Source organism: Sapajus apella, unplaced genomic scaffold (assembly GCF_009761245.1).
Source record: "Sapajus apella isolate SASKATOON/1434 unplaced genomic scaffold, GSC_monkey_1.0 scaffold49, whole genome shotgun sequence".
Lineage (NCBI taxonomy): Eukaryota > Metazoa > Chordata > Mammalia > Primates > Cebidae > Sapajus > Sapajus apella.
Genome location: NW_022436989.1, coordinates 11,957,423 through 11,985,209, shown reverse-complemented (window position 1 = coordinate 11,985,209; position 27,787 = coordinate 11,957,423). Strand labels below are relative to the sequence as shown.

The window sequence follows — 27,787 nt, the reverse complement described above, 5'->3', positions numbered from 1 at the left end:
AACGGGGATAAAGATCCCTGCCTCCTGGCATTTCTGTAAAGATCAAGTGGACAGGGTACATGAAGGCTTTTAGCAATCTGCAAAATGCTCATCAAATGCCAGTGATTTCTCCTTTGAAAATCTAAGCACAGCCTGTACCATACTTGGAATATAAATTGAGCAGACACATTGGGAGTAGTTTTAGGTTATGCTTATGTGTCCTTTATTTAGAAAAACAATACTTAGGTGGGTGTGGTGGCTCGCACCTATAATCCCAGCGCTTTGGGAGGTTGAGGTGGGAGGATCACCTGAAGTTAAGAGTTCGAGATCAGCAGTTTCGAGATCAGCAGTTTCTCCTTACCAACATGGAGAAACCTCGTTTCTACTAAAAATACAAAATAAGCCAGGCATGGTGGCGCATGCCTGTAATCTCAGCTACTCAGGAGGCTGAGGCAGGAGAACTACTTGAACCTGAGAAGCAAAGGTTGCAATGAGCCAAGATCATACCATTGCACTCTAGCCTGGGAAACGAGCGAAACTCCATTTAAAAAAAAAACAAAAAAACAAAACACCTTAAAACACTACCTAAAAATTCCTCTGACCACACATTTCAGTCAAACGCTGGAAGATGGGGGATGCTTTATATTAAAGGATTAGAATGAGGCTGGGAGCTCATACCTGTAATCCCAGCACTTTGGAAGGGCAAGGCGGGAGGATCACTGAGGTCAGGAGTTCAAGACCAGCCTGGGCAACATGGCGAAACCCTCTCTCTACGAAAAAACAACAAAAAATTGAAAAATTAGCTGGGCGTGGTGGTGCACACCTGTAATCCCAGCTACTCAGGAGGCTGAAGCACGAGATCGCTTGAACCTGGGAGGTGGAAATTGCAGTGAGCCAAAACTGCACCACTGCACTCCAGCCCGGGTGACAGGGCGAGACCTTGTCTCAACAACAACAAAACAACAACAACAACAACAACAACAACAAATTAGAACAAGGAAAATGATGAGGTAGAAACAGATGTTTGAACATAGTTGAGTTTTTGATGCATAAGGATGCTGCGGGCACTTAACCAGATGTCTGCCCTTCACTACCTGGCCGGAGTGGTACTTTTAAACCATCTGACAATGGAGAGAGGCAGTGCAGTCTGTTTGGGCACACAGCTCAGTCTGCAGCTGATGCCAGTGTGGGTGCGCTGGGCCCGGGAAGCTGGCCTCTGCTCTGGTGGCACTTGCAGTCCAGCACGGATTTGAGCAGACCACCAAAATGGAGCCCAGGCCAGTGGCCAGCAAAGGCCACTTCCCTCCACTCGGCCAGGAAGAGCTTTCCAGACCCCGGCTCCTGCCTCCTCATCTGGCCAGCTTCATCTTCCAATGCTCCTGGTCTCTGGATAAGCCCCAGCTGCTGGACTGCTGTTTTTAAATCCCTTCCAGGCAGAAGGAACAGAAGAGAGCTGAGTGGGCAGGTGTGGGCCCTGGAGCCTTTCTAGCTCCGGAACTTTGGGCAATTCCCTTCACCTCCCATTTCCTTCCCTTCAAAACAGAGAAATGAGATGGGCACAGTGGCTCAAACCTGTAATCCCAGCCCTTTGAGAGGCCGAGGCAGAAGGATCACCTGATGTTGGGAGTTTGAGATCAGCCTGACCAACATGGAGAAACCCGTCTCTACTAAAAATGCAAAATTAGCTGGGTATGGTGGTGCATGCCTGTAATCCCAGCTACTCGGGAGGCTGAGGCAGGAGAATCACGTGAGCCTGGGAGGCGGAGGTTGTGGTGAGCTGGGATCATACCATTGCACTGCATTCCAGCCTGGACAAGAGTGAAACTGTATCAAAAAAAAAAAAAAAAAAAAAAATGGAGGAATGGCTGTATTGGTTTTCTATTGCTGCTACAACACATTACCATAAAAGTATGGCTTAAAACAATGCAATTTTATTATTTTACAGTTCTGGGTTCAAAAGTCTGGAATGGGTCCCGATGGACGAAAACCAAGGTGCCAGGAGGGCTGCGGGTGGAAGCTCGGGGAGAGCCGCATTCCCACCTTTTCCAGTGTCTACAGCCATCTGCATTCCTTAGCTTGTGGCTCCTCCTGCATTTTTTTAAAAAAATTTACTTTAAGTTCTGAGATACATGTGATGGACATGCAGGTTTGTTACATAGGTATGCATGTGCCATGGTGGTCTGCTGCACCCATCAACCCATTATCTAGGTTTTAAGCCCCACATGCATTAGCTATTTGCCCTATTGCTCTCCCTCCCTCCCCTTGCCCCCCACCCCTCCCCACAGGCCCCAGTGTGTGATGTTCCCCTCCCTGTGTCCATATGTTCTCATTGCTCATCTTCCACTTATGAGTGAGAACATGCAATGTTTGGTTTTCTGTTCCTGTGTTAGTTTGCTGAGAATGATGGCTTCCAGCTTCATCCATGTCCCTGCAAAGGACATGATCTCATTCTTTTTTACAGCTGCATAGTATTCCATGGTGTATATGTACCACATTTTCTTTATCCAGTCTACCATTGATAGGCATTTGGGTTGGTTCCAAGTCTTTGCTATTGTGAATAGTGCTGCAGTAAACATATGTGCACATGCGTCTTTACAGTAGAATGTTTTATAATCCTTTGGGTATATACCCAGTAATGGGTCTTCCTACAATTTTAAAGCCAGCCGTGCAGCGTCCTCCGCCTTCTCTCTTGGATGCTCCTATCTTCCTCTTACAAGAACCACGGTGACGACACGGGGCCCGCCAGGTATTCCAGGATCATCTCCTCACCTCGGGATCCTTCCCTTAATCACACCTGCGAAATCTTCTTTGCTGTGTAAGGTAACAGCTCCACAAGTTCCAAGGATTAGAGTGTGGCCTTCTTTGGGGACCGTGATTCTGCCTACCACAGTAGTCATCAGGAATAAGTAGTTCATACGGCATAAGACACTTAGAGCCCGGCCTGCAGTAAGCACTTAAATAATGTGAGCCATAATCAGCATCACTTGCTCAAACAGACCCCCAGCCTGGAAGGCTTTTGCCTTGCACTGGCTGTGCCCCAATGGTTACATCTGGCCAAATCATGGGACCTCCTTCCAGAAGCCTTCCCTGTCCTGGGCCTGACTTGGTATCCTGCTATGTTGAGGTGGGTGTTGTCCTTAATTCTGTGTTATGTTATAATCGTCTGTCTCCCTCACTGGATTGTAAATGTCTCAGGGGCCGAGATGGACTCTGACTTATCTCTGCACTCTTACCGCCAGGGTATGGCGCACAGTAGCTGTCAAATGTCTCCTGGACAGCTAATGGGGGAAGGTAGGTCTGTGTCCTTTGGGATGCCCAGAACCTCAGCGCTGCCATTGCTGTCTGCGGGAGGGAAGCAGTGGCGGGGGAGTCTGTGTGGAGGTGTCTTGTGCTCTGGCAGAGGCAGTTCTTCAGGGTGGTAGCTGGTTTCCCCACAGAGCAGGCTCCCTCTCACCCCAGCCAGGGGAGGGCAGATCCAGGTGTCCTGCCTGGGGAGGAGCCCTGGTGTCACATGCACATTGTGCTTACGGTGCTTAAACGCTCACAGCCCCGAGGCGTGCAAGAGGCTGGCACAGGACACAGGAGCCCAGGGATGCTTAGGCAGGTTGAGGGGAATCAGATATCAGGGAGGACCCTCAGAAATCATCTGGTTCAATGTTTCTCAAATCTGGTGGCTGCAAAACTCAAAGACGAATTCCCAGACCCTAGCCCAGACCCACTAAGTCAGAATGTCCAGAGGGTGAGGCTCAAAAAGTGATTTTTTTGAGATGGAGTTTCGCTTCTGTTGTCCAGGCTGGAGTGCAATGGCGTGATCTCACTTAACCACAACCTCCGCCTCCTGGATTCAAGCGATTTTCCTGCCTCAGCCTCCTGAGTACCTGGGATTATAGGCATGTGCCCCCATGCCCAGCTAATTTTTCCTATTTTTAGTAGAGACAGGGTTTCTCCATGTTGGTCAGGCTGGTCTCAAACTCCTGACCTCAGGTGATCCGCTGGCCTTGGCCTCCCAAAGTGCTGGGATTAAGGCGTGAGCCACTGCTCCCGGCAAGAAGTGGTATTTTAAAAACTGCCCAAATATTCTGGAGCCAGGTTTGGGAACCACGGCTGCATCTACCCTAGGCTTTACAGACAGACTGTGCTGCAAGTAAATGGCTCTCAAAACAGGTCTGTAAAACAAGGAACAACGCATGCATCACTCAACAAACTCACCAGGAACCTCAGGCCACACATTAAGATGAATACATAAGACAGTCCTTGCCAAGCTCTCTTCTAGCCCGCATGGATCCCAGCAGGGTGGAGCTGAGGGAAGCCTCTCTACTTCATTTAGCCCACCAGACCTTCATACCTCAGGGTCTCTGACCCAGCCCCTCGGAGCCGCCACCCGCTGCAGGGCTCTAGGACGGGTCAAACTGCCCAGTGGGCCAGAGCTCTCCCTCCCGTTTGTGGCTGCTTGGCACCTGGGAGGTCAGAGGTCATGGGCCCAGCAGCCCCAGTCTCTGCTTGGGTGGAGCACCCACAAAACAGCCAGGCTGTGAAGAGGCCCACTTTGGAGTGAGAGGGGCTACCTCTTGTGTGTCATTTTGCAAAAAGAATCTCTGTGTCGGCTGGGTGTGGTGGCTCACGCCTGTAATCCCTACACTTTGGGAGGCTGAGATGGGAGGATCACCTGAGGTCAGGAGTTCGAGACCAGCCTGGCCAACGTGGGGAAACCCCATATCTACTAAACACAAAAAAATAGCTGGGCGTGGTGGTAGGCACCGGAGCTACTCGGGAGGCTGAGGCAGGAGAAACACTTGAACCGGGAGGTGGAGGTTGCAGCGAGCTGAGATCATGCCATCGTACTCCAGCCTGGGTGACAGAGTGAGACTCTGTCTCAAAAAAAAAAAAAAAGAATCTGTCTCTTCCTCTACCTTGAGTTATACTACCAAACGCTCCTTTTGGTTAATGCAGCTTTCTCGTATGCTAGGGGTGAGCAGAAGGGGAAACTAAAAACTTATTCTGTCAGGAAGGCAGTTGGGCATAAATCAATCTGTAGGTGGAGTGCAGTGGCTCATGTCTGTAATTACAGCACTTCGGGAGGCCAAAGCGGGAGGATCACTTGAGGCTCGGAGTTCCAGACCAGCCTGGGCACCACAGTGAGACTCCATCTCCACAGTTTTTTATTTTTATTTTTGAGATGGAAGTCTTGCTCTGTCTCCAGATTGGAGTGCAGTGGCATGATCTCGGCTCACTGCAACCTCTGCCTCCTGGGTTCCAGTGATTCCCCTGCCTCAGCCTTCCGAGTAGCAGGTGCATGCCAAAACGTCTGGCTCGTTTTTTTGTGTGTGTATTTTAGTAGAGACAGGGTTTCACCATGTTGGCCAGGACGGTCTCGATCTCCTGTGCTTGTGCACCTTGGCCTCCCAAAGTGCAGGGATTACAGGTGTGAGTCACCGTGCCTGGCCTCTGCAAAAAATTTTAAAAAGAATTCATGGTGGCAGGTACCTGCAGCCCCAGCTACTTAGGAGACTGAAGTGGGAGGCTCACTTGAGCTGGGGCGCTAAAGATTACAATAAGCTATGATCATATCACTGCACTCCAGCCTGGGCAACAGAGCAAGACCCTGCCTCTAAAAATAAATAAATAAATAATCAGCTAGGTGCAGTGGCTCATGCCTGTGATCCCAGCACTTTGGGAGGCTGAGGTAGGCGGATCACCTGAGGTCAGGAGTTCAAGATCAATATGGAGTTCTGGCCAACATGGCGAAACCCCATCTCTACTAAAAACACAAAAATTAGCCAGGTGTGGTGGCGCATGCCTGTAATCCCAGCTGCTAGGGAGGCTGAGGCAGGAGAATCACTTGAACCTGGGAAGCGCAGGTTGCAGTGAGCCAAGATCACACCACTGCACTACAGCCTGGGTGACAGACCGAGACTCCATCTGAAAAATAAATAAATAATCTGTGACTCCGTCAACACTTTCACCTGCTTCCATTTTCGCTGGCTACCCGTGCATCAGAAAGTTCATTTGGGAGGTCGCCTTCACCTTTGGTCAACACAGCAGATCCTCCTGCCAGCAGCCTATTTAAAACACAAAGCACTCCTTCCCCGGCATTCTCCACCTCCCAGGCTTGTTTGATTTTTCTCTCATGCACTTACTATATCTTAAATGCTTATTTATTCATGTACTTGTTTAAACTACTTTTGATTTTCTGACTTCTTATCGTTGTTGGTCTGATTCCTTCACCATAATGGAACTTCACGAGGGCGGGGATTTTTTGCTTCCCCGCTAAGGTTAAGGTGATCTCCCAAATGAACTGCCTGCATTTTCCTAGCCCTGGAGCCTCGAAAGTACAGCGTGGAAAAGCAACATAACACAGTAAGAACTGTGAGGAAAAGGAGAGAAAACCAGACCACAGGGACGTTTCATAGCTAACCACAGAGGTCCGAGGAGAACGCAGGGCAGAAGAACCCGAGGGAGGCTGGGCAGGTGTCTCAGGTGTCAACCTGGCCCCTGTGCAGGTGTCGTGGGTGAGCGGCCGTGGTTACCATGAAGCAGCACCAGGGCCAGCTCTCCTGCCTCGAGACCACCAGCGCTTGGGGGTGGGAAAGAGTGACGAGGGAACTGAGCAAAACAGAACAGAAACTCCCTTTCGGATGGAGATGCTCGCATGGAAGGATGATACACCGCGATTCCCCGACAGCGGCCCCCAGCAAGAGACGGTGCTAACAGTGTCCAAGCCAATCTGTAAGCATCAGGGGAACAAAGAAATCATAAACAAGAGGCAGAACCGCCACTGCTTCAATGCAGAAGGAGTGAGTCATCCAGGATGGCAAGGAGGTGGCAGGTTGGCTATGGTTTGGCAGAGGCTGGCAGGATGGGCAGGGGGCCGGGGAGAGGGCAGGGTGGGGCTGGAGGGTCTCTTATAAGGAAACCCAGTGCATGAAAGTCTGTGTGGGAAAGGATGTGCCTCTTACAGAAGGATATTTGCTTTGTCCTAAACTTGCTGCGTGTTGTCTGAGGCACAGGCCTCCTGGCTTCGTCACCACGCCCTGGATCACCCTGGGCAATCTTGCCCGCCATGTGGCTTCACCTGGGTATCAAAAACTCCATCCTCCATCCTGGGTCCAGCCAGACCTCTGCTCAGCTCTACACGCACACGCCCCCGGATGTCACCTCCTGACTTGGCAAGTCACACACCCTCTCTCTACTTGCCCAGCTTCATTCACAAAACCAGGACACAGTACCCTCGTCCATCCAGGCTCGGTCTGGGACCCCAGACACCAGTCTCTCCCTGCCCCTCCACTTCCGTTCGGACGGCTGCCCCGACTGCCACTGGGGCCAGGGCACCCTCCGGTGTTACCCAGTCTCCCTGCCCTCTCTCTCCTGCCTCCTTGCCTTCGCCCTTCCCTACACGCCAGTCACAGCCAGAGGGCCTAGGCGGGGCCTGCTGCATCCTGCTTCTGCCGGGACCACAGCCCTGGATTCCCCGGAATTCTTCATGGTCAGTCCCGTCTTCACTCCCCGGCTCTGATCAGTCTTTCTGCTCTTTCTACTCCTCTCTTTCATGACTCTGGCCCAGCCACCTCCCCTCCCCCCCACTTGGAAAGCCCCTTTCTCATTTGTCTGGCTCGAGTCAGACAATGAAATCCTCTGTTGTCGTTCCCTTTCTGCGCTGCTCTCAGGAAGAACTAATGCTCCCACTCTCCTTGCACTGACCAAGGGAAGGTGGGCTCTTTTCACACGTGCATCCCCCTGTAGGCTCTGGGCATTCTGGAGTACATGACCATATATTATTTGTCTGTCTGTCACCAGTGCATATGTGTATTGCAGGTGGTTACCACACATGCACTCAATCAACACCGTACAAACTTATGGTTCACACATAGGCTTTTATGAATACATCCATCGCGTCTAGCAATATATCTATATTGAAAAAGTCCTTCCACAGCATCCAGCAATGAAAAGGAATGTGGCGTGGAGCAGTAATGGATAGCAAAGCTCAAAACATCAGGAAGATCCACGGTGAGGATCAGGTAGAATGGCAAATCTATGACAAAAAAAAAAAAATTCTGTTGAATAAAAACGTGCCTGGGTTCAGGCCAGCGATCAGCTTCTTTCAGACACTACTGACTGTAACAAACTCTAGCACAAGGAGAGGGTCAAAGAGACACCTGTTCAGAGGACGCTGGCATCCATCAGTGAGCACAGCAAACCCAAAAAGGTAGGGAAACGGCAGAGCAGGGGCTGCAGGCACAGTTGCTGCAGCGTGGATGGAGCACACACAAAAAGGTCTGCCAGAGAGTCCCAAAAGGCACAATTCTACAAGGTCAACCAAGTAGAGGGGAATGGCAGTGAAACACCAAACTCCTACTGAAAGGTTGACAGGTACAGCCTTCCAGAGATGGGTGGGTGGCAGGGACCTGGGCACCCAGAGGTCCAGATCAGCAGAAGACACCAGTGACTCTGTCTCCATCAGAAAAATTCAGCCACGGCCAGGCATAGTGGCTCACGCCTGTAATCCCAGTGCATTGGGAGGGTGAGTTGGGTGGATCACAAGGTCAGGAGTTCGAGACCATCCTGGCCAGTATGGTAAAACCCCGTCTCTACTAAAAACACAAAAATTAGCCGGGTGTGGTGGTACACACCTGTAGTTCCAGCTACTCGGGAGGCTGAGGCAGCAGAATCGCTTGAACCCAGGAGGCAGAGATTGCAGTGAGCTGAGGTCGCCCTACTGCACTCCAGCGTGGGCAACAGCAAGGCTCTGTCTCAAAGATAGAAAGATTCAGCCACAGTGGGAGGAAGCGTGTCACACCACTGAAGTCCTCACCCTGGGTCTGCACCTCACCTGTTCCAGAGAGAGCTCAGGGCCAGCACCACTGCCAGGTCCACTTTCTTTCCCTTGAGGTCAACATTTTGGGATTCTCTACTCACATCCACCGTGCGACTCCCTCGGCCACCTCCATGCCCACGCTCCGGGCTCACCACTGCCCTCGGGCACGGGGAAGCCTGGCGGTGTCTACATCCCGCTAACACCTTCTTCCCCTGTACACGCCAACAAGCACACGCATGTTGTAGACTGAAGTCACTGGGTCTCCTTAACCAGGCTACAGCCCCTAATATCCCGCATGTGGCCCCACAGCTGACGGGGGGATGAACAAGCACCTTCAGACTGGTGCAGCTTCCGGGCGATATGCAAAGTTAACTGGGGCACAGAGAAAAACAGAATTTTCCCAAGATTGCAGAAGGAAAACTAAAGCCAAATAAGGACTCATGCTGGTTTAGTCGGCCACAGGCTAGGGGTGGCGGAAAAGCCCTGCTGGAAATTTCCATACAGGGTATGTGCAGGGCAGGTATCCCAGAGCTGCAGGTCAGGCAGATGGCTCCCTGGATCGGGCTGGACAGCCAGGAGGAGGAAGCCAGTTGTCGGGTGTACCTGGACCTTCACACAGACAGGGAGCCGTGGGAAGGCAGAGACCACTGATGAGGAGGGCCCTCTCTCCCCTGAGCTGCCAGAGCCCCCAGGGCCCACGTGGATGTGTGGGTGTGGAGGGGAAACACATAGGCCTTTCCAGGGTGTGCTGACGACTGGCTAAGCCTGCAAAGCCAGGCTCCCGTACTGCTGCCTGACCGCTGGCCTCTGGCCTCCAAGAGCCTGACCGTCTGGGAAGACAGAGTCCCAGCATGGGGCATGACCACCCCATCTGCTCTTCCTGTTCATCAGTGTCTGGACCTGAGCCAGAGTCCTGCTGGGCCACCATGGAGAAGAACCCGCTCTCAGCCCTCAGCAGCCTCCCTGCCCTGCCCTGCCTCCCGCCCCAATCTCAACAGCCTCTTGCTCTTTTCTTCCCGCCATCTAAGCCCGTCCATCTAAGCCCGTCCATGTCTCCTCTTTGGGCCTTCATACACGGGCACTGCCTTGCTAGAAATCTCTTGATTTCACAATCTGTGTGGTGGAACACCAGAAGAAACAAGAGTGAGTTTGGGTGCTGGAATTTGGGGGACCATGTAAACACTTTTTCAGCTGTAGTTGTAGAGGTGCTTGAATAAGAACGTTCGAAAGAGTTAAAAATGCCTTCCTTCTTCCTATTCCATCGCCCTGCCTCTCTTTCTTTGTTGGAGCCCATAGGGAGGGGCAGAAGACAAGGCCTTACAGCTGTCCATTAGGCAGAGCACCGGGCGGAGGACCAGGGGCTGAGGAGAAAGGCATCAAGGCAGTTAGTGCCAGCTGGTATCACAGAGCGCGGCTGTTGCCCCACCTTGTGCACAGGGGTGCTGGGGGAGAAACAATCTCCCTGGTCCAGAGGGATACTTAAAGTGCTGCTTCTATGGGCTCAGAGCACACATGTCACACCACAGACAGCCAATACGGCAACTCAGAGAGAAATGGTATGAGAAATCTAAGAAGCAAGAGAAACAAATACTCCTGGGAACGGAGCGTGTGTGCAGTGCTTGAGTGTGGGTCTCTCTGTAGTCCTCCACCTTCTTCTCTTCTATGTGTCTCCGTCACTTTCACTTGTCATTCGTGCATCCTTTTCCTACATCAGCTAGAAAAGGTTCCTGGCTGGGGGTGGTGGCTCACGCCTGTAATCCCAGCACTTCGAGAGGCCGAGGTGAGTGGATCATGAGGTCAGGAGTTCGAGACCAGCCTGAACAACAGGGTGAAACCCCGGATCTACTAAAAATACAAAATTAGCCGGCTGTGGTGGCACGTGCTTGTAATCCCAGACTCAGGGGGCTGAGGCAGGAGAATTGCTTGAACCTGGGAGGCGGAGGTTGCAGCAAGCCAAGATCACACCACTGTACTCCAGCCTGGGTGACAAAGCAAGACTGCATCTTGCGGGTTCGGGGGGAAGGTTCCCACCACCCACCAAACTCGCTGGCAGAACACTCCTGGACAGAGACGGCATAAGCAGTCACTGCTGCTTTTTGCAAATTAGAAACTTGGCAGGTATCCTGTGAATATCAAAGGAGATCATCCACCTGACACATCCCGCCCAAGCCTGCCTTTCTTTCCCCTTGTGGCTCGCTAACCTGGGCTCCTTGCCCTACCTGATCCTCGGACACTGGGGCTTTGGTGGCCTGCAGACCTCAGGGCCATGGAGACAAACAGTTCCTCCATAGCTCCATAGACTTCCTCACTCCTCCTGGGCTCCCAGGGCCCATTCCACAATGAGCACCTCGTCTTCGACACAGCCTGCTTCCCCTTATCTGCATGGCACCTGTTATTCTGTCTGCCAAGTTCCAGCAGGGAACCTGACTGCCCACCAGCCTCCATCCAGCCTAACAAAAGCTCCTTGGCAATTAGAGGACTTTGGAACGCTCCAGCAAGCGCACTGAACTGATCTCTTTTTAGGCACCCATTGTTTTCTCTGCAGTAATTTTTCCTTTTGGCAGGTTTTCTCGCCTCTAGTTCTTAACGTTTCCTAGAGTGAAAATTTCATTTGCGCTTTTACTTTTGATCATTTTTTAATGGTCTTTGGCTTATTCTTTAGATGTTTTTAACCAATTCTTACAGGCTTTCAGTAGTATTACCCCGTAATCTCCTTGTTTTTTCCCCCTGATACTCATTTAGGTTTCCTGACTTTCAGTTAAAATATCCTTGCTAACCATTGTTGATAGGATATTTATGTGGTAACTAAACTGTATTAAAGAAGTTACATTTTGGTTCCTGGTTTTAAAAAAGAAACAAATACTCTCTCTACCCAAATAACACAAGTCTCTATGCCTAAGTATATCTACAATGAATAAAAATACCAAATTAGGGCCAGGCACGGTGGCTCATGCCTGTAATCCCAGCACTTTGGGAGGCCAAGGTGGGCAGATCACGAGGTCAAGAGATCAAGACCGTCCTGGCCAACATGGTGAAACCCCGTCTCTGCTAAAAAATACAAAAATTAGCTGGGTGTGGTGGCGTGCGGCTGTAGTCCCAGCTACTCGGGAGGCTGAGGCAGGAGAATTGTTTGAACCCAGGAGGCGGAGATTGCAGTGAGCCCAGATTGCACCACTGCACTCCACCCTGGCACCTGGCGATGGAACAAGACTGTCTCAAAAAAAAAAAAAAAAAAAAGAAAAAAAAAGAAAAAGAAAAACCAGCAAGATTAGATAGCAGTATATGCTCAAAAGATGTTCTGAGAACAAAAATCAGGTAATATTTTAAAGTCACTGCCTCAAAATTCCATGAAGGAAGGGCAATCTTCTGGCGTACATTATGAGGCATTCTCCCCTCTCCAAGCAGACACTGAGACAAACTAAGAAAAACGTGATGGTGAAATAGTGAGATACAGCTATACATAAAAGAATAAATTGTCGGTTACAGTAGTAACCTTAGTCTTTGCTTTCTCCATAAGCAGTAGCTGTGTGGTAAGCGTGGGTATTAGATCTTGGGGGGAGGGGCACTGTACACATTCTACAGTGTTCCTGCCCTCCTGAGACAGCTGTGGCACTTGCTTCCCCAGGGGTCCGGGTCCGTGTTCCCACCTCATGTTCTTTATTTATTTTGAGGCAGAGTCTCACACTGCAGCTCAGGCTGGAGTGTAGTGGCATGATCTCAGCTCACTGCAACCTCTGCCTCGCGGGTTCGCGAGATTCTTGTTCCTCAGCCTCCCAAGCAGCTGGGATTACAGGCGTGCACCACCATGCCTGGCTAATTGTTTGCATTTTTAGCAGAGATAGGGTTTCACCATGTTGGCCAGGCCAGGATGGGACTCCTGACCTCAAGGGATCCGCCTGCCTCAGCCTCCCAAAGTGCTGGGATTACAGGTGATGTTCCCACCTGATGTTCTACCATTTCAAAGAATGCAATGACTATTGAGGGTCCTCAGGGACTATCACTTTTGCTTTAAAAGCTGCAAAGTGAATCCAGGAAATGCTTTTTTCTGGTTTCTCCACCAACAGTTTGCATGAGAAATGTCGAAGGGAGTTGCCCAGCCAATCACGGGACTACCGGGAATGACCCTTTTGCTGTGCTGTTTCTCAGCCAGCCCTACATCCTTCACTGGCTTCCCTGGGCCTATTTATTTATTTATTTATTTACTGGGATGGAGTCTCACTCTATCGACCAGGCTGGAGTGCAGTGGCTCGATCTCGGCTCACTGTAGTCTCCACCTCCCGGGTTCAAGCGATTCTTCTGCCTCAGCCTCCCCAGTAGCTAGGATTACAGGTGGCTGCCACTGCACCCAGCTAATTTTTTTGGTAGTTGTTAGGCCATTTTATCTTAAGGCATATGAGCACTGCAGTTGTGCATGGGGATGGAGGCCAACAGGAAGTCCACTGTCCTAAATAGTCATTTCAGCCTAAATAACCCCATGCTGAGGCTGCTCATTAACAAGCAAGGCATCACAGCAAACCCTCTATTTGCATTAACACGTATTTATTAAGTGCCACAGCCATCTCTTATCCTGACCGGTCACTGAGCAAACCCCACATTTCAAACAATCCAGTTTACAAGTACTCTGTCTGTTTCTCCGGGCCTGGAAAAGGCTTTCCATTTATCAACTGAGTTGTCGTTACAGTTGCCTCCTGCAGGGAACAGGGCCAGATCAGATGGCGGCGGGCTCCCCTCCCCCGCCGCACACAAACATCAGGAAAAGGAGTTGCGGAAGGAATCGAGAAGTCGGCCGCAGACCCCAGGTACTCCTCGCTGCTGTGAGGCAGTCGCCACAGTAATTTTCCGCCGTGGGAAGCGGCACACCTCACCCCTGAGCAGACGACAGGACCAGCACGTTTTAATGGGGAACACTGGCGCAGCCTGGGCGGCCTTTTGCTCCGGCTGCGAGGACCGGGCCCGGTGCCAGAATTTTAGTCCCGGGAGGCGACGGGCAGAGGAGAGACCCGGCAACTGCGGGAGCTGGGGAGACGACTGGAGGCCCGGCGTCCATCATCCACTTTATCACTTGATCAAACTTTCACGTTTTTGGTTTCCTAACACCTTGGCCCCAAATACTCGAAATGAAGCAAATCCTGAATTAAGGAGTCTTTCCCCACGACGCTCTGTCCTACCCACCTCACCCTCCCGCCGTTTAGCGTTATTTCCAAGGCAATTAAAAACATCAAGCCAAACAAAGCTCATTTCAGCACATTTCAGCACCAGCCTCGGGGACAGACGCCATCAAGGGGGGAGGAAACCACTCTCGATGGCGGAGGCTCCATCGTCACCCCAAATGCTCCCGAGGCGGCGTCCGGGCTGCTGGAGAGCCGGGAGGGCTTCCTCAGGCACACCCCAGAAACATTTCCCCAAAGAAAACGCCCAACCAGCCACGCCATCTCCCGCCACTGAGGTCCTTTTCCACGGGGGACGTCCCCGCGGGGAGAACAGCAAACGCTCTGTGACCTACATTTGGAAGAGGGGACGCCCTAGCCCCCGCCTGCCTCATGCTAGAGGGACGGAGCGCCCCCAGGCTCGGGAGCCCCTGGACGCGCTCCGAGGGGGCCGTCCACACCCGCGCGCGGGCTTCCCCGGGGCCCGGCGGGAGGTCCCGGGAGAGGAGGCCGAGGGAACCACAGGTCTTTGTGTCGTGTGCAGCAGCTGGCGGGTGAGGACACCGGCGCCAGAGCCGTCTCCCCTGGTCTGGAGACTTTCTCCCCGAGTTTCCCTTCCGCGTCGGGCTGGACCGGGGCTGGGCTCTCCCCGCGGACACCTCGGGCGCCGGCCGGGCGCCTACTTACCAGGAGCGGGGTCACGCGCGGGCTTCGTCTTCGGCGCCGTGCTCGCGGGGGACGGCCAGGCAAAGCGGCATCGCTCCGCATCGGGGCGCGGGCCAGGCTCGGGTGAAACGCGCGCCTCGCGCCCCTCCCGCAGCCCGCGGGGTCTCCGCGTCCCGTCACCAGCCCCGCCCCGCGCCGCGCCTCCCGCCCTGCAGGGCGGGACCACGCGGGCCTGGAGGTGCCGGAGGACCCTACCCCCGCCTCAGACGCTGGAAGCTTCTGCTGGGCCCCCTTTGCCGTGGGGGCCCAGGCGCGGGGGAGCTGGCGACCCTGCAACACTCCCCGCGCCCGTTCCACGCTGGCCGCGCCCACTTCGCTGCGGGGTCTCGCCCGGAGCCCGGGAGGGGCCGGGAAATCCCGCCCGCCGCCACCGACGTCACTGCTACGTCATCGGGGCTCCCGCGCCGGGGATCCGCGCTCCCAGCCCCAGGCCCAGCCCGGGCCCGCGCCCCCCGCTCCCCGCCCCATACTCGGGCCCACGCCCCCTGCCCCAGCAAAGGATCGCGACCCCGCCGCGCCCGCCCGCCCGGACCCGTCGTGGCCGGAGGACCACTGAGGGGCCTTGCGATGCGGGACCGGGACTGCTGGAGGGGTTGGGGGACGGGGTCGGCGGGGAATCACTGGAGGGGTCTGGGGGACTGGGCGGGGGTCACAGGAGGGGCCTAGGGGGCGGGACCTGGGGGGGCTGGGCCGGCGATCACTGGCGGGATCTGGGGTACTGGGCCGGGGTCGCGGGAGGGGAGGGGGCGGGGCCGGGGAATCACAGGAGGAATCTGGGGGGCGGGACGGGGGTCGCGGGAGGGGTCTGGGGGCTTCCGCGCGGGCTCCCTGAAGCCTCAGGCAATAACCTCCCCGGGGTGAGCTCCAGCGCCTGGGCCGTTGGGGCGCGTGTCGCTTCCCGCCCTGCGCCAAAGGACACCTCGGACGCCTCCTGCCAATGCGGGGAACGGCGGAGAAACGAGGAATACCTGTGCGAATTCGCGATGCTGCGTCGCCACTAACAAGACCAAGGCTGCCCCGACATTGCTGAGCGACAGGGACCAGGAGCTGGCGAAGCCCACACTCCGCCAGGAGCGAGGCCGGGAGGGCGGAGGGCGCGTGCGGAGGCGGGGACCCCTCGCGGCCCGGGTTCTCGGAGCGACTGCTCTCTGGGCCTTGTCCCTCTGGCACCGCAGCCTTCTGCGCTGGAGATTTAAAAACATCTTAGTGATCACAGTCCTAGTCTTTTCAGGAAGAAAACATATAAGCGCCGTCTATTTTCCGACTTGGTAAAATAATACGAAACTTGGGAATAGAGAAGCCACGAAAACATCTCACGCAGTGCTGGCAAGATTTGTGGAGAAGGAGGCCAATATTAATTCCCTTTGTGAGAACAACGTAACATCATGACTAATGATTAGGCAGTATTTCAGGAAGATCTGCGCTCCTCATCCTCATCCGCCGTCTGCAAGCGGCCTCTGCCACAAAGGCCGCTTTGTGGCTCAGATCCCTGGTCCCAGTGACTGGACCTTTGCCCTACACACACGTGCTCCTTCTCAGAGCCCACGGGCCAGATAGGATGCAAACGCGGAGGTCACAGAGGCCCAATGGGGGCCAGCAAACACATTGATTTTTACTCAGCTCCCAAGTGCCCGTTTAAGGCACAAAATTAAACCTTGGCAGAATGTCTAAGCCAGTCAATGTCCACCGTACAGCCTTTTAAAAGTGAGAAAGATACATGAGTACTGTTGAAAATTCAGCAAATCCAAACCTGAGCTGTTTTCACCCCAAATCGATTTCTCCTGTATTTCCTGCCCACCTCCCAGGCTGACTGATTAGCTAAGGCAGAATCCTAGGTTTCCTTTTATCCGAAATCCCAGGCTCAATCTCAGTTAATCAAGGGAAATCAGTATCTACACGTTCAAGCGCCTCATTCCCTTATTTTATCTAATTGTTACACTATCCATTCAAGATAGGCTTATGTCCATTTTGAAGAGGAAGAAGAAGTCAGTCAACCAGTGGTTCTAGAGTGGATCCCAAGGCCAGTAGAATGAGCGTGTCATCTGGGAACCCTTTAGAGATGCGGACTCCCAGGCCCCACCCAGACCTAAGGAATCAGAAAGTCTGGGGGTGAGGCCCAGCAATCCGTGATTTCCCAAGCCCTTCAGGTAATTCTGATTCTGTTCGTCTCCGGACACCACCCAGGATTGCTGCAGTAGTGGACAGTCTGGCAGCAGGACCCTGGGCATCGGATTTCTTTCTTTATCCCTAGTCATATTCTTTGTTCTGAAGTCTTCTTTGTATCTATATAAGCACTGCAGATTTCTTACTATTAGTGTTTGCATGATATGTGTTTATATCCTTTTAATTTCTAAATCTATCTGTATCTGTATCCTTTTTTTTTTTTTGAGATGGTGTCTCACTTTTGTTGCCCAGGCTGGAGTGCAATGGCGCCACCTCAGCTCACTGCAACCTCCACCTCCCAGGTTCAAGCGATTCTCCTGCCTCAGCCCTCCGGAGTAGCTGGGATTACAGGCGCCAGGCACAAGGCCCAGCTAAATGTTGCCTTTTTAGTAGAGACGGGATTTCACAATTTTGGCCTGGCTGGTCTCAAACTCCTGACCTCAGGTGATCCACCCGCCTCAGCTCCCAAAAGTGCTGGGATTACAGGCGTGAGTCACCCGTGCCCAGCCTGTATCTTTTTTAAAAATGGGATTCTCCATCTTTGTAGGCAGCACAGAATTGGATGTACTTTTTAAAATCCAGCTTGGCGGAGCATGGTGGCTCACGCCCGTAATCCCAGCACTTTGGGAGGCCAAGGTGAGCAGATCACCTGAGGTCAGGAGTTCGAGGCCAGTCTGACCAACATGGTGAAACCCCATCTCTACTAAAAATACAAAAATTAGCTGGGCATAGTGGCGCATGCCTGTAATCCCAGCTACTTGGGAGGCTGAGGCAGGAGAATTGCTTGAATCCTTGAAGGCGGAGGTTGCAGTGGGCCGAGATCTCGCCACTGCACTCCAACTTGGTGACAGAGCTAGACTCCGTCTCCAAACAAACAAACAAACAAATAAATAAATACATAAAATCCAGCTTGACAATGTGGCTTTTTAACTGGAATGTTTAGGTCGTTTTCTTCTTATGTAATTATCATATGGTTGTGTTTAAAACTACCAACTTGCTATTTGTTTTCTATCTGTCCTATTCTTCATTCCTTTTTTTCCTGCCTGAGTATACTTCAGTATTCCATTTTATCTCAAGTGTTGACCTTCATTTTCTCTCTCTTTGTTCTAGGGTTTATAAAATGCAATTTAATTTACCGTAGACTACCTTTAAATGACGTCATTCCACTTCTTTTTCACTTTAGAGTCTGTACAGCGTGTGCTTCCGTTTCCCCCTTCCACCCTTTGTATTATTTTGGTTATATCTCCCTTTTACATATGTAATAAACCCTACAGCATATTATTTTAAACTGTCAATTTTCTTTTGAAAAATTTACAAATGATTTTTTAAAGTTTTATTTTTATCATTTCTGATGCTCTTCATTTATTTGTGAAGACTCAGATTTCTATCTGACATCATTTCCTTCTGCCTGCAGAACATCTTTTAACCTTCTCTTGATAATACAGATTGGCTGGTGATTGTCTGTTTTTGCTTTTCTGAATAAGTATTTTGCCTTTGTTTTTGGAAGTTTCTTTTTTTTTTAGATTGACACCTTGAAGAAGTTTAAAGATGTCATTCATTGTGCTTGCATACTTTCTCCAAAGAAATTTGTAGATCATTATCCTGTTCCTGGATATGTAATGTGTCTCTTTTTCTATGGCTGATTATGAAGTTTTCTATCACTGGTTTTCAACAGTGTGATTATGAAGTGCCTTGATGTGGTTTTCTTTGTGTTTATTGGACTTCTTGGATCTATAGTTTTATAATTTTTATCAAAATATTTCAAATTAAAAAATTTCCACCCATTATCTTGCTCCTCTCCTTCTGGGACTCCCATCACAGATATGATAGACCATTTGATATTGTACCGTAAGTCACTGAAGCTCTGTTCATTACAAGTTTCTTTATTCTCTGTTTCAGTTTGGACGGTTTCTGCTGCGATGTCAAGTTCACTGATTCTTTCTTTTGAAGTGTCTAATCTGCTGTTAAGCCTAGCCAGTAAAATTTTCTTCATTCACATTCTTGGTGTGACAGAAAAATCATTTAAGATATTTTTTATTTCTAGAAGTTCCATTTTGTTTTTTGAATTTTCCATTTTTTTCTCATTAGATTCATGTTTTCTTTTTTAAACCTTTGAGTATATTGAGCACATTTAATAGCTGTTTTAATATGCTTGTATGTAAGTCTGTCATTTCCTTCCTTCTTGTTCTATCAACAGTTTTCACCTATTTGGGATCACATTTCCTATTTCTTTGTATATCTCATAATTTTTGATTGGATGCTAGACACTGTAAATATCTGTTGCATGCCTAGATTTTGCTCTCTTTTTTTAAAGAATAGGGACTTTGTTTTGGAAGGAGTTACTTACAGATGTTTGGTCCTTTTGATGGTTGTCTTAAAGGCTCGTGCCCATTATTATAGGATTAGTTTATTCTAGAACTAATTTAGCTTTCCTACTAAGGTGTGACTCTTCTGGGGTCTCAAATGAATGCCTGTGTGCAATGAACTCTTCTCCTTTTTGATGAGTTGGAACTCAGATGTATCCCAATCTGCTGCGAGCTCTGAGAATTGCTCAGCTTTCAGCTGCCTGTACATTCTTTGCTCAGACCCATGGAGCTTTGCGTTATGAACATACAGCTTAGTATTCAGCCAGAGCCTCCATGGGACCCACAGGTATTACCCTGTAAGTGAAGATAATCAAGTGTGGGCTTTGTTTTTGTGAAAGACGTTATCCAAAGACAAAGAAAAGCAACCAGGATTTGGTGGTTTATTTGGGGTTGGAAAATTTTTCTGAAAACTATTAAGAAACAGTAAGACATAGCATCTGTCCATCCAGCCTGTGATGCTTGCTTCCTTTCTTCCAAGTATGTACCTAATCTACCCTATTCCAATGATACTGTATTTGCTCAAAACATTTTTAAAAATTCCTCTTTTGGTCAAGAGATCGAGACCATCTTGGCCAACATGGTGAAACCCCCTCTACTAAAAATACAAAAATTAGCTGGGTGTGGTGGCAGGTGCCTGTAATTCCTGGCTACATGGGAGGTTGAGGCAGGAGAATCACTTGAGCCTGGGAGGTGGAAGTTGTGGTAAGCCCAGATTGTGCCACTGCACTCCAGCTTGGGCAACAGAGTGAGACTCCATCTCAAAACAAAAACAACAAAATCCTTTTTTTTTTTTTTTGCAATTACTTGCAGAATCACATTTTTTTTCAGTACCTCGTAATTGCAACTTGTTTTTGGCTAAAACAGGTCTAGTTTTCAGATTCAGCTCTGATGATTTCCATTTGTTTTCAGTCTGGATCTCTTCGTTGCTGGGCAGCAACCTACTGTCTGGTACTCTGTGCCACAAATTCCAGATTCTCAGCCTCCTCCAAACTCTGGTCTCCATTTCCTCACCTCAGCATGATTTCTGTGCTCTTCTTTGGATCTCCTTCTGCACTGTAGTTACTTTTTAAGTGCAGAAGACCAAGACAACAATAAGATTTACTCAGTTCATTTCCCTTCTTTCAGGCATCACATCTTGTGCTGTCTGCTTTCCACACTGAAAATCATTGCTTCATAAATCATCTCGTTTCCCAGTTGCTTTTGACGGCAGGGTGAGTCTGATCTCAGTTTTCCCCAAGTGGACAGAGGCAGAAGTTCCCATGATATTTTAACCCTCATTTCCCCCCATCACTTCCTGCACCTATGTCCCTGACACACTGAGCACTTCCACTTCCCGCCTTCCTATACCTCCGAGTCTTGGCACTATTGGTTTCCTTCTACCTTGGCCCAAATCTGGTACATTTTTGTCTTCAAGATTTTGCTGTATCTTTAATATCTTTGGGAAACCTAATGTGACAGCTCCCCCTTCCCATTTTAGTCACTCTGATATGTAGATGCTTCTAATATAAAATTTACTTGTGTCACAGTTCTCTTTTTCTATTTCCTTTCTCATTAAGTTCTTTTGAGAGCAGATGCTCTGTCATAAATCTTTGTGTCTGGTATGTTGTAGCAGCCCAAAAATGTTAAAAGATGGCCGGGTGCAATGGCTCACAGCTGTAATCCCAGCACTTTGAGAGGCCAAGGCGGGTGGACACCTGAGGTCAGGAGTTCGAGACCAGCCTGACCGACGTAGTGAAACCCCAACTCTACTAAAAATACAAAAATTATCCAGGGATGGTGGCACGTGCCTGTAATCCCTTCCTCGAGAGGCTGAGGCAGGAGAATCTCTTGAACCCAGGAGGTGGAGGTTGCAGTGAGCCAAGATAGCGCCACTGCACTCCAGTCTGGGCAATAGAGTGAGACTTTGTCTTGAAAAAAAAATTTAAAAATAAAATAAAAAATAAAAAATCGAGAAAAGAAACAATGAGACATGGTATCTGTCCATCCATCCTGTGATGCTTGCTTGCTTTTTTCCTTTCTTTCTCCCAAGTACCTAATCTACTGTATTCCAATTGTAAGGCCAGCTGCCTCGCAGAGGGTTAAACGGACACATCCATCTCTCTCCGCGCCTGATAACTACCTCATCACCCAAGCTCATTATCTGGCCTTGCCGCATGGCTTCTCCGCACCAGCCTCTGCATACCAGACCCAAGCCCACATTCCACACTAAATTATGCATTCAGCCCCCAGCCCACTGTTGATAAACCCTGCAGAAAAATTTTTTAAAGAAGCCCCATCAGACCCTGCTGGGTAGCAGTCTGCCCTGTATGCCCCCGGCAGGCCCACTTACCCAAGGTCCCGCCCGCCTCCCAAAGGAAGCTAGTTCCGGGTATTTCCTGCTTCTTAACAGCCAATAAGATTGCCTTCGCTTTGTTTCCCCAATAGTCAATCAATTGCCTTCCTCCCCATAAAACCCCACTCCCTGAACAGCCGGGGTGACTTCTTTGACCCCTTCCTGGACCACAGAACCTCCCCTGGGAGCTGAATAAATTAGCTTCTCATTTTCTTATACTTGCCTGTTTCCTCATTTTACCTCGGCAATAAACCTTTCATCAATGATATTATACATTGCTCAAATCTTTAAAAAATTTCTCGTTTGGAATTGCAGAATTATACAATTTTTTTCAATACCTCATAATTTTAACTGTTTTTTGACTAAAACAGTTCTATTTCTCAGATTCAGCTCTGATTTTGTTTTTGAAACTCATAGATGTTCACAAGAGAAAGATTGTCCAACACTGAGTATATTCCGAGTAATTGGTTGTAATAACTGAAGAAATTTAAAGTGCAGGAGAACACAGTGGCAGAGACCACCAGTTCCATTAAGCACATGTATCTGTGAGGCAGAGCTGAAGCTGGCCTTGAAATGCCTGCAGTAGGGCAGAACAATGCTTGGGTCTAAAAATGGACATGTGGAAAGGGTGGTAGAAAGACCAGCTGTTCTCCAGTCTCCACCTCAGGCTGTGAGGCGTTCTATTCCTAACCCTGTTCTCCAGACCACTGGAGAAATAAAATAGTGTCTAATTCATATTCATGTAGGAGCACACGTAAGTAGCCTTTACTTGGTTGTAATAAACTACTACTGTGCAGAAAATTGTGCATAGAATCTACGTAATGAAGTTTAATTACTCATTTGTATTTAGATCATATCAACTACTATGAAAATTATAGCTTAATTTTTACTAAAAATCTCAGAAAAGAGTCTTTTTATTTACTTTTGGAACTGGATTCCAAGCTATTTTAACAACATTAAAATCTGAGAATGAAAGATCGATTTATTGTTATCAATCTTTAGAAGTTTTGGCAAGACCAGCTTAATTTACTTTGGAAATGAGCCAAACTTTGCCACGAGACAATCTTTTTGAAACTTGTCTCTCATTAACTTCCTTCATGAGGGAAGAAACAAGTTCAGCTCCGGTGCAGGAATATTGTAGCCTAGTCTCAAATGACTTAGTCATTTTGGCCTCAAAGGACACACTGTAGTATTTAATTTCTCTCAAACAGCTGAGTTGCAACCCAATGTCCCCAAAGTGGCAAGATATCATTTTCTCTTGTCACATGACACGATATTTGTGGCACCTCTTTCCCAATTCAGTGTACATATACATGTATATATCTGGTATTGGCAAATGTAGCTGCCTTAATTGTGCAGTTGAAAATGACGTAACACTGGGGGGATTCCTGGATGCAACATGAAACCTTTTGCAATACTCCAAACTACGTTTGTGCTCAACTTAAAAGCTCTTTTGCTTCCTTGGTCCTCAGTTGTGAATTGTTCTTTCCAGTGAGAGTTGTTTTCTTTCCTCCCCCATCTACCCTCCAACTGCTAATGCTTTTCAGTTGGTCTTTCTGGTTCGAGGTTTTAACCTCGTTAGGTTTTAAAAGTGCTCTGGCTTCACAGTACAGGGAGTGTTGTTTTTTATCCTGAGAAGGAGTCCATTAAAAAAATAATACAGCTGTCCAAGATGTGAGACAGTTAAGGGCAAATTGGGGACAGCTGAAGGGTAATCAGCACAGAGGGTCCGTACCAAGAACCCCAATTGTTCTGCAATTACTGATAAAGAATGTTAACCCGGTGAGTTTGTTTCCTCCCTACTTCTCTTTATAAACATTGGCCTTGCCAGGTGCAGCGGCTCATGCCTGTAATCCCAGCACTTTGGGAGGCTGAGGCAGGTGGATTAGCTGGGCGTGATGGCAGGCATCTGTAATCCCAGCTACTCGGGAGGCTGAAGCAAGAGCATCGCTTAAACCCGGGAGGCAGAGGTTGCAGTGAGCCGAGATCGTGCCATTGCACTCCAGCCTGGGCAACAAGAGGAGGGGAACCAAGAAAACACAAAAAAATCCTCATTGGTCTTGTAGCTCTTTCTTTTTGCTTTTCTCCTCAGAACACAAACAAGTCATCCAAAATAGTGAGAAGCAGGTCACCCGGCATGAGCTCTTTTTGCTTTTTTTTTTTTTTTTTTGAGACAGTCTCACTCTGTTGCCCAGGCTGGAGTGCAATGGCGTGATCTCGGCTCACTGCAACCTCTGCCTCCTAGTTTCAAGCAATTCTTGTGCCTCAGCCTCCCCAGTAGCTAGGATTACAGGCACACGCCCCCACGCCTGGCTAATTTTTGCATTTTTTTAGTAGAGACAGGGTTTCTTCTAAAAAATACAAATGTTGGCCAGGCTGTTCTCAAACTCCTGACCTAATGATCCATTCGCCTTGGCCTCCCAAAGTGCTGGCATTACAGGCATCAGCCCACGCGCCTGGCCAGCATGAGCTCTTTAGAGCTGGAAGGAATTCCTCTCCCCTCCCTTCTCCATCCAGCACCTAGCCCTGGGCTTGCAAACTGGAATTCAGAGAGCATTGTGGAAAGGGTGAGTCCAACTGAGACTTGCGGGTAGAGTGGACATCTGGGTTGGCAGGCTTACACCGACAAAATGCTACTGCTCAGTTCTCTTCAGGACAGACACCTAGAAACAGGAATGCTCTAGTCTTGAGAATCTTAAAATACCACAGATGCAAAGCAGAAAGAAGGGCAGCACTCAAGCCCTTGGACTGCTGTTGTTGATGTCACCCACTGTTTTCACTCCTGCCCCGCCCACCAAGAAGCTGAGACGTGGACTGGATGCTTTTTCCTTCCCTGGGCCTTTGTGATATTCCTGCCCCAGTTATTTGAACATGTATTATCTGGAACACAACTGCCCCCATCTTCACCACATTTCTAATCATTCATTAGGTTTCAACAAAAATTTCAATTTTTCTTTTTTGAGATGGAGTCTCCCTCTGTTGCCCAGGCTGGAGTGCAGTGTCGCAATCTCGGTCACTGGAGCCTCCACCTCCCGGGTTCAAGAGATTCTCGTCTCAGCCTCCCAAGTAGCTGGGATTACAGGCACGTGCCACCATGCCCAGCTAATTTTTGTATTTTTAGTAGAGATGAGGTTTCATCATGTTGGCCAGGCTGGTCTCAAACTCCTGACCTCAAGTGATCCACCTGCCTCAGCCTCCCAAAGTGCTGGGAATACAAGCATGAGTCGCCGCAGCTGGCCAAAATTTCAATTTTTCAAAGGCTTTCTAGATCACCTCAATCTAAATGAAGTCCTTCCCCTTACATTCTTTCAGAGAACCCTATATTCTACCTCCCTAACACCATGGTTTATAACTGCACCCACTGTCTTAGTTACGGTGGTTTCTGCACTGGCCTGTAACCTCCAGGAGTGCAGGGACCACTGTGCTTTGTGCAGCTCAGTGTCCTCAGCACTTGGTACAGCGCCTGGCACCTGGCAAGGGCTCAATATAGGTCTGCTGTGGGGTCAGGGGTGGGCAGATGGTCTTTTCTTTAAAATGAGTGGTTTGATCTTGGAACTGATGTCCACACAATTTAAGGGTAGTAAAGGTTGAAACATAAAATTTTAGTACAAAACCACAATAAGAAATGAAAGTTATCTTTTTCTAGTGATATAAATGCATAGTGGAGCTAAAGACAGAACCTATGTGGGTTATAAAAAAAGCCATCAATTTGAGATCTGGTTATAATATTTAAATAGCTTAAAGAAGAGGTGTTTAAATCTATTTTTATGAAATTTATTTCCAAATTGAAGTGGCAGTGTATATAAAGGTAACAGAGCTTGTGATAATTTACAGAAATGTTTGCTACAACATGCACATTATGGAGTATTTCAAACATATACATATTAGGTTTCATGCAGAATAAATAATCCCCCCAAATTAATTTTTATGTTTACATAAAAATAGAATATTGCACCCTTTACAAGACCAGTTATTTTGCATATTTTCTCTTTAGATAAATGATGAAATTTGGTTTTTAAAAAAAGACTGAGTAGCAACCCTATTCTAATAGGGGACTAATTTAAAGTTCTCAGTCGAAAAAGGAAAGCTAGACAATAGCTGCAATTTTTGTTAACAAAGCAAATCACTTCAACGTGAATAGGAGTAATCTCATCTCTGCACCTGCTTGGAGCTCAGGATGAACAACCAGCCCGAGCGCACTGTGATCTAAATGCTGCCGAGGCGTCCCGACATGTGTATGCAGTTTCAGGTTAAAAGCATACAGGGCCACTTGCTTTCTCTCAACCTATCTTGACAGCAGAGACTTTGGAATTACATTTTAAATGGTTTTTAAGCAGAATGTTTTACAAAGTCTGGAAGTTACAAAAGTAGTACTGTAAACACCATATGAATTAAATTTCCATAACAAATGCACGAGTTATTCTTAGGCAGGGATACATATTTTTATCCCATGGTAGCATATTATGGAGCTTATCTGACAGTGTTTTCAAAGCCAATAAAGCAGCACCCCAAGTAAAAATATACAGACAGCCGTCATATGGGCGAGACAGACGGTTCCAAGATGTTTAGGAATTCTGTCTCCGTGGTATGTACGTTTGCTGTGTAGTACACTCGATTTTATTATTGTTCCTAGAATTCTCAGATGGTATAAGTTAGTAGAAACAGAATAAAAATGGTTTCCTAAAAGAATTATTCCACCTCCTGTTTAAAACAAAGTAAGCTGTCTTCTTTCCTTTTATAATTCTGTTTTGGGGAAGAAAATTCTTCCTGCAGATTAGATTAATGCCTTATTTAGGCTGTATTCTTAATAGCCATGCAAACTTCTTGCCTACTGGAAGCTTTCTATTGCAAATTGGTACATATTCAATGCTCTGTAAATAGCAGACTTTAAAAGACTTACCATTGCGTTTAAACCTTAGTGACTCCACTAAGGATATTCTATATCTAGTGTTACAAATTTTAAGGAAAATTTTTACGAAGAACAGAATGTGTCTGAAATCCAAGATACCTGTATTCTTGTTTGTGGCTATCAAAAAAAAAAAAAAAATTCTGGTTCTCTTTTGAGCTAAGAAGGCAACTGGCAAAAACTGCCTAACTTTGAGATTCATTAGAAGTTTATTTTTAGTATTCAGATATTCCATAAGATATTTGGTACAGAGGCACCTACTGAATAATTTGCTTCTCAAAGAAAGCAATTATCAAGTCCTAAAAATTATCTTTTTCTCTTTCTTCTTTTGGGAGTATGTGTGTGTGGTGGGAGGAGTATTATATGGCAGAAAACTTTTAAAATATAATTTTAGCATGCTTTAAATAAACAATTAGCTAACCAATTTAAATTCTACTGGTCCTTTTGGAATAGCAGGAAAAGGGGAGATCTTAATATTTTCTTTGGAATACCTTGGTGGGAAAAAATTTAAGAATATCATGTTAATGTACCATGCAAAGCTTAAAACTTGTTGGCTAGCGTGTACTGACACCGTCTTCCACATTATCACTAAAATGGAACATAACTTTCCTCTTGGGATCTTGTGGGTCTTTAGAATTTTGTGCAGATGAATAGACTTTATACTATTTGGATGGTTTGTTCAGTCATCCATTTCTTCAGCTTCAACCTCCTAAAACTGGTGAAATCAACAAGTCTAGTTTGAAGTTAAAGTGCTTTGGAGAATGCGAAGTTCATTCACATTCACCCAGCTGCATAGCTGCTGAGGAAGGAATAGAACATTGGCTGTTTCAAGCGCTGCTGGTCCTTCCGACACCAGGCTATCACCGTCCCATCACTGTTTGCTGTGTACAAATGGTGGCCATCACAAGAAAATGTAAGGCTGTAAAAAAAAAACATCCTGTTTGTACATTATATTTCTTAAAATTGTACTAGCATATTGATCATCATACTGAAGTCAGTATAAAGAATTTATCTTCAGTGACGCAGAGAGACATAAACTAAATGACTGCTTACAACTCACTGGTTTTGACTGTAATTCTAATATAGTCACTCTGCTGACAAGTTTGAGATGCTCGTATTAATGAGGGGATACAGAATAAAATCAGGATCAAAAAGTTCAGTACGTTCTATTCTTTGCATATGTTCTTTTGCCTCCTTGTTTATGCTTTAATACCTAAACAACACATATTTGGGTGTACAAAACTTAAAAAATGTAACAGTACTATATTTTCTCCCTATAAAGATAAGTATTTTATAGATATATATTATTTCCCTGAAAGAGAAAAGAAGAAAAATGTAACATTAATAATCAATTTA

The 27,787-nt window shown here is 48.1% G+C and overlaps 2 protein-coding genes across 7 annotated transcripts in view; both read right to left on the bottom strand.

Moving 5' to 3' along the window:
• GNG4 (G protein subunit gamma 4) overlaps positions 1-14,991 on the bottom strand; it is an 81,998-nt gene extending 67,007 nt beyond the window's left edge. The window contains exon 1 of the mRNA XM_032242293.1: positions 14,626-14,991. The gene's annotated coding sequence lies outside the window, so the exon portion shown is untranslated. The remainder of the gene's footprint in view (positions 1-14,625) is intronic.
• A 10,292-nt stretch (positions 14,992-25,283) lies between these two features.
• LYST (lysosomal trafficking regulator) overlaps positions 25,284-27,787 on the bottom strand; it is a 213,109-nt gene continuing 210,605 nt past the window's right edge. For 5 of the 6 annotated variants that reach the window (XM_032242286.1, XM_032242287.1, XM_032242285.1 and 2 more), the window contains one exon: positions 26,259-27,350. In XM_032242286.1, the coding sequence (XP_032098177.1) occupies positions 27,212-27,350 (139 nt within the window). In that variant the 3' untranslated portion in view covers positions 26,259-27,211. Of the gene's footprint in view, positions 27,351-27,787 lie in introns of all 6 variants that reach the window. The other variant, XM_032242288.1, reaches the window with a different exon arrangement.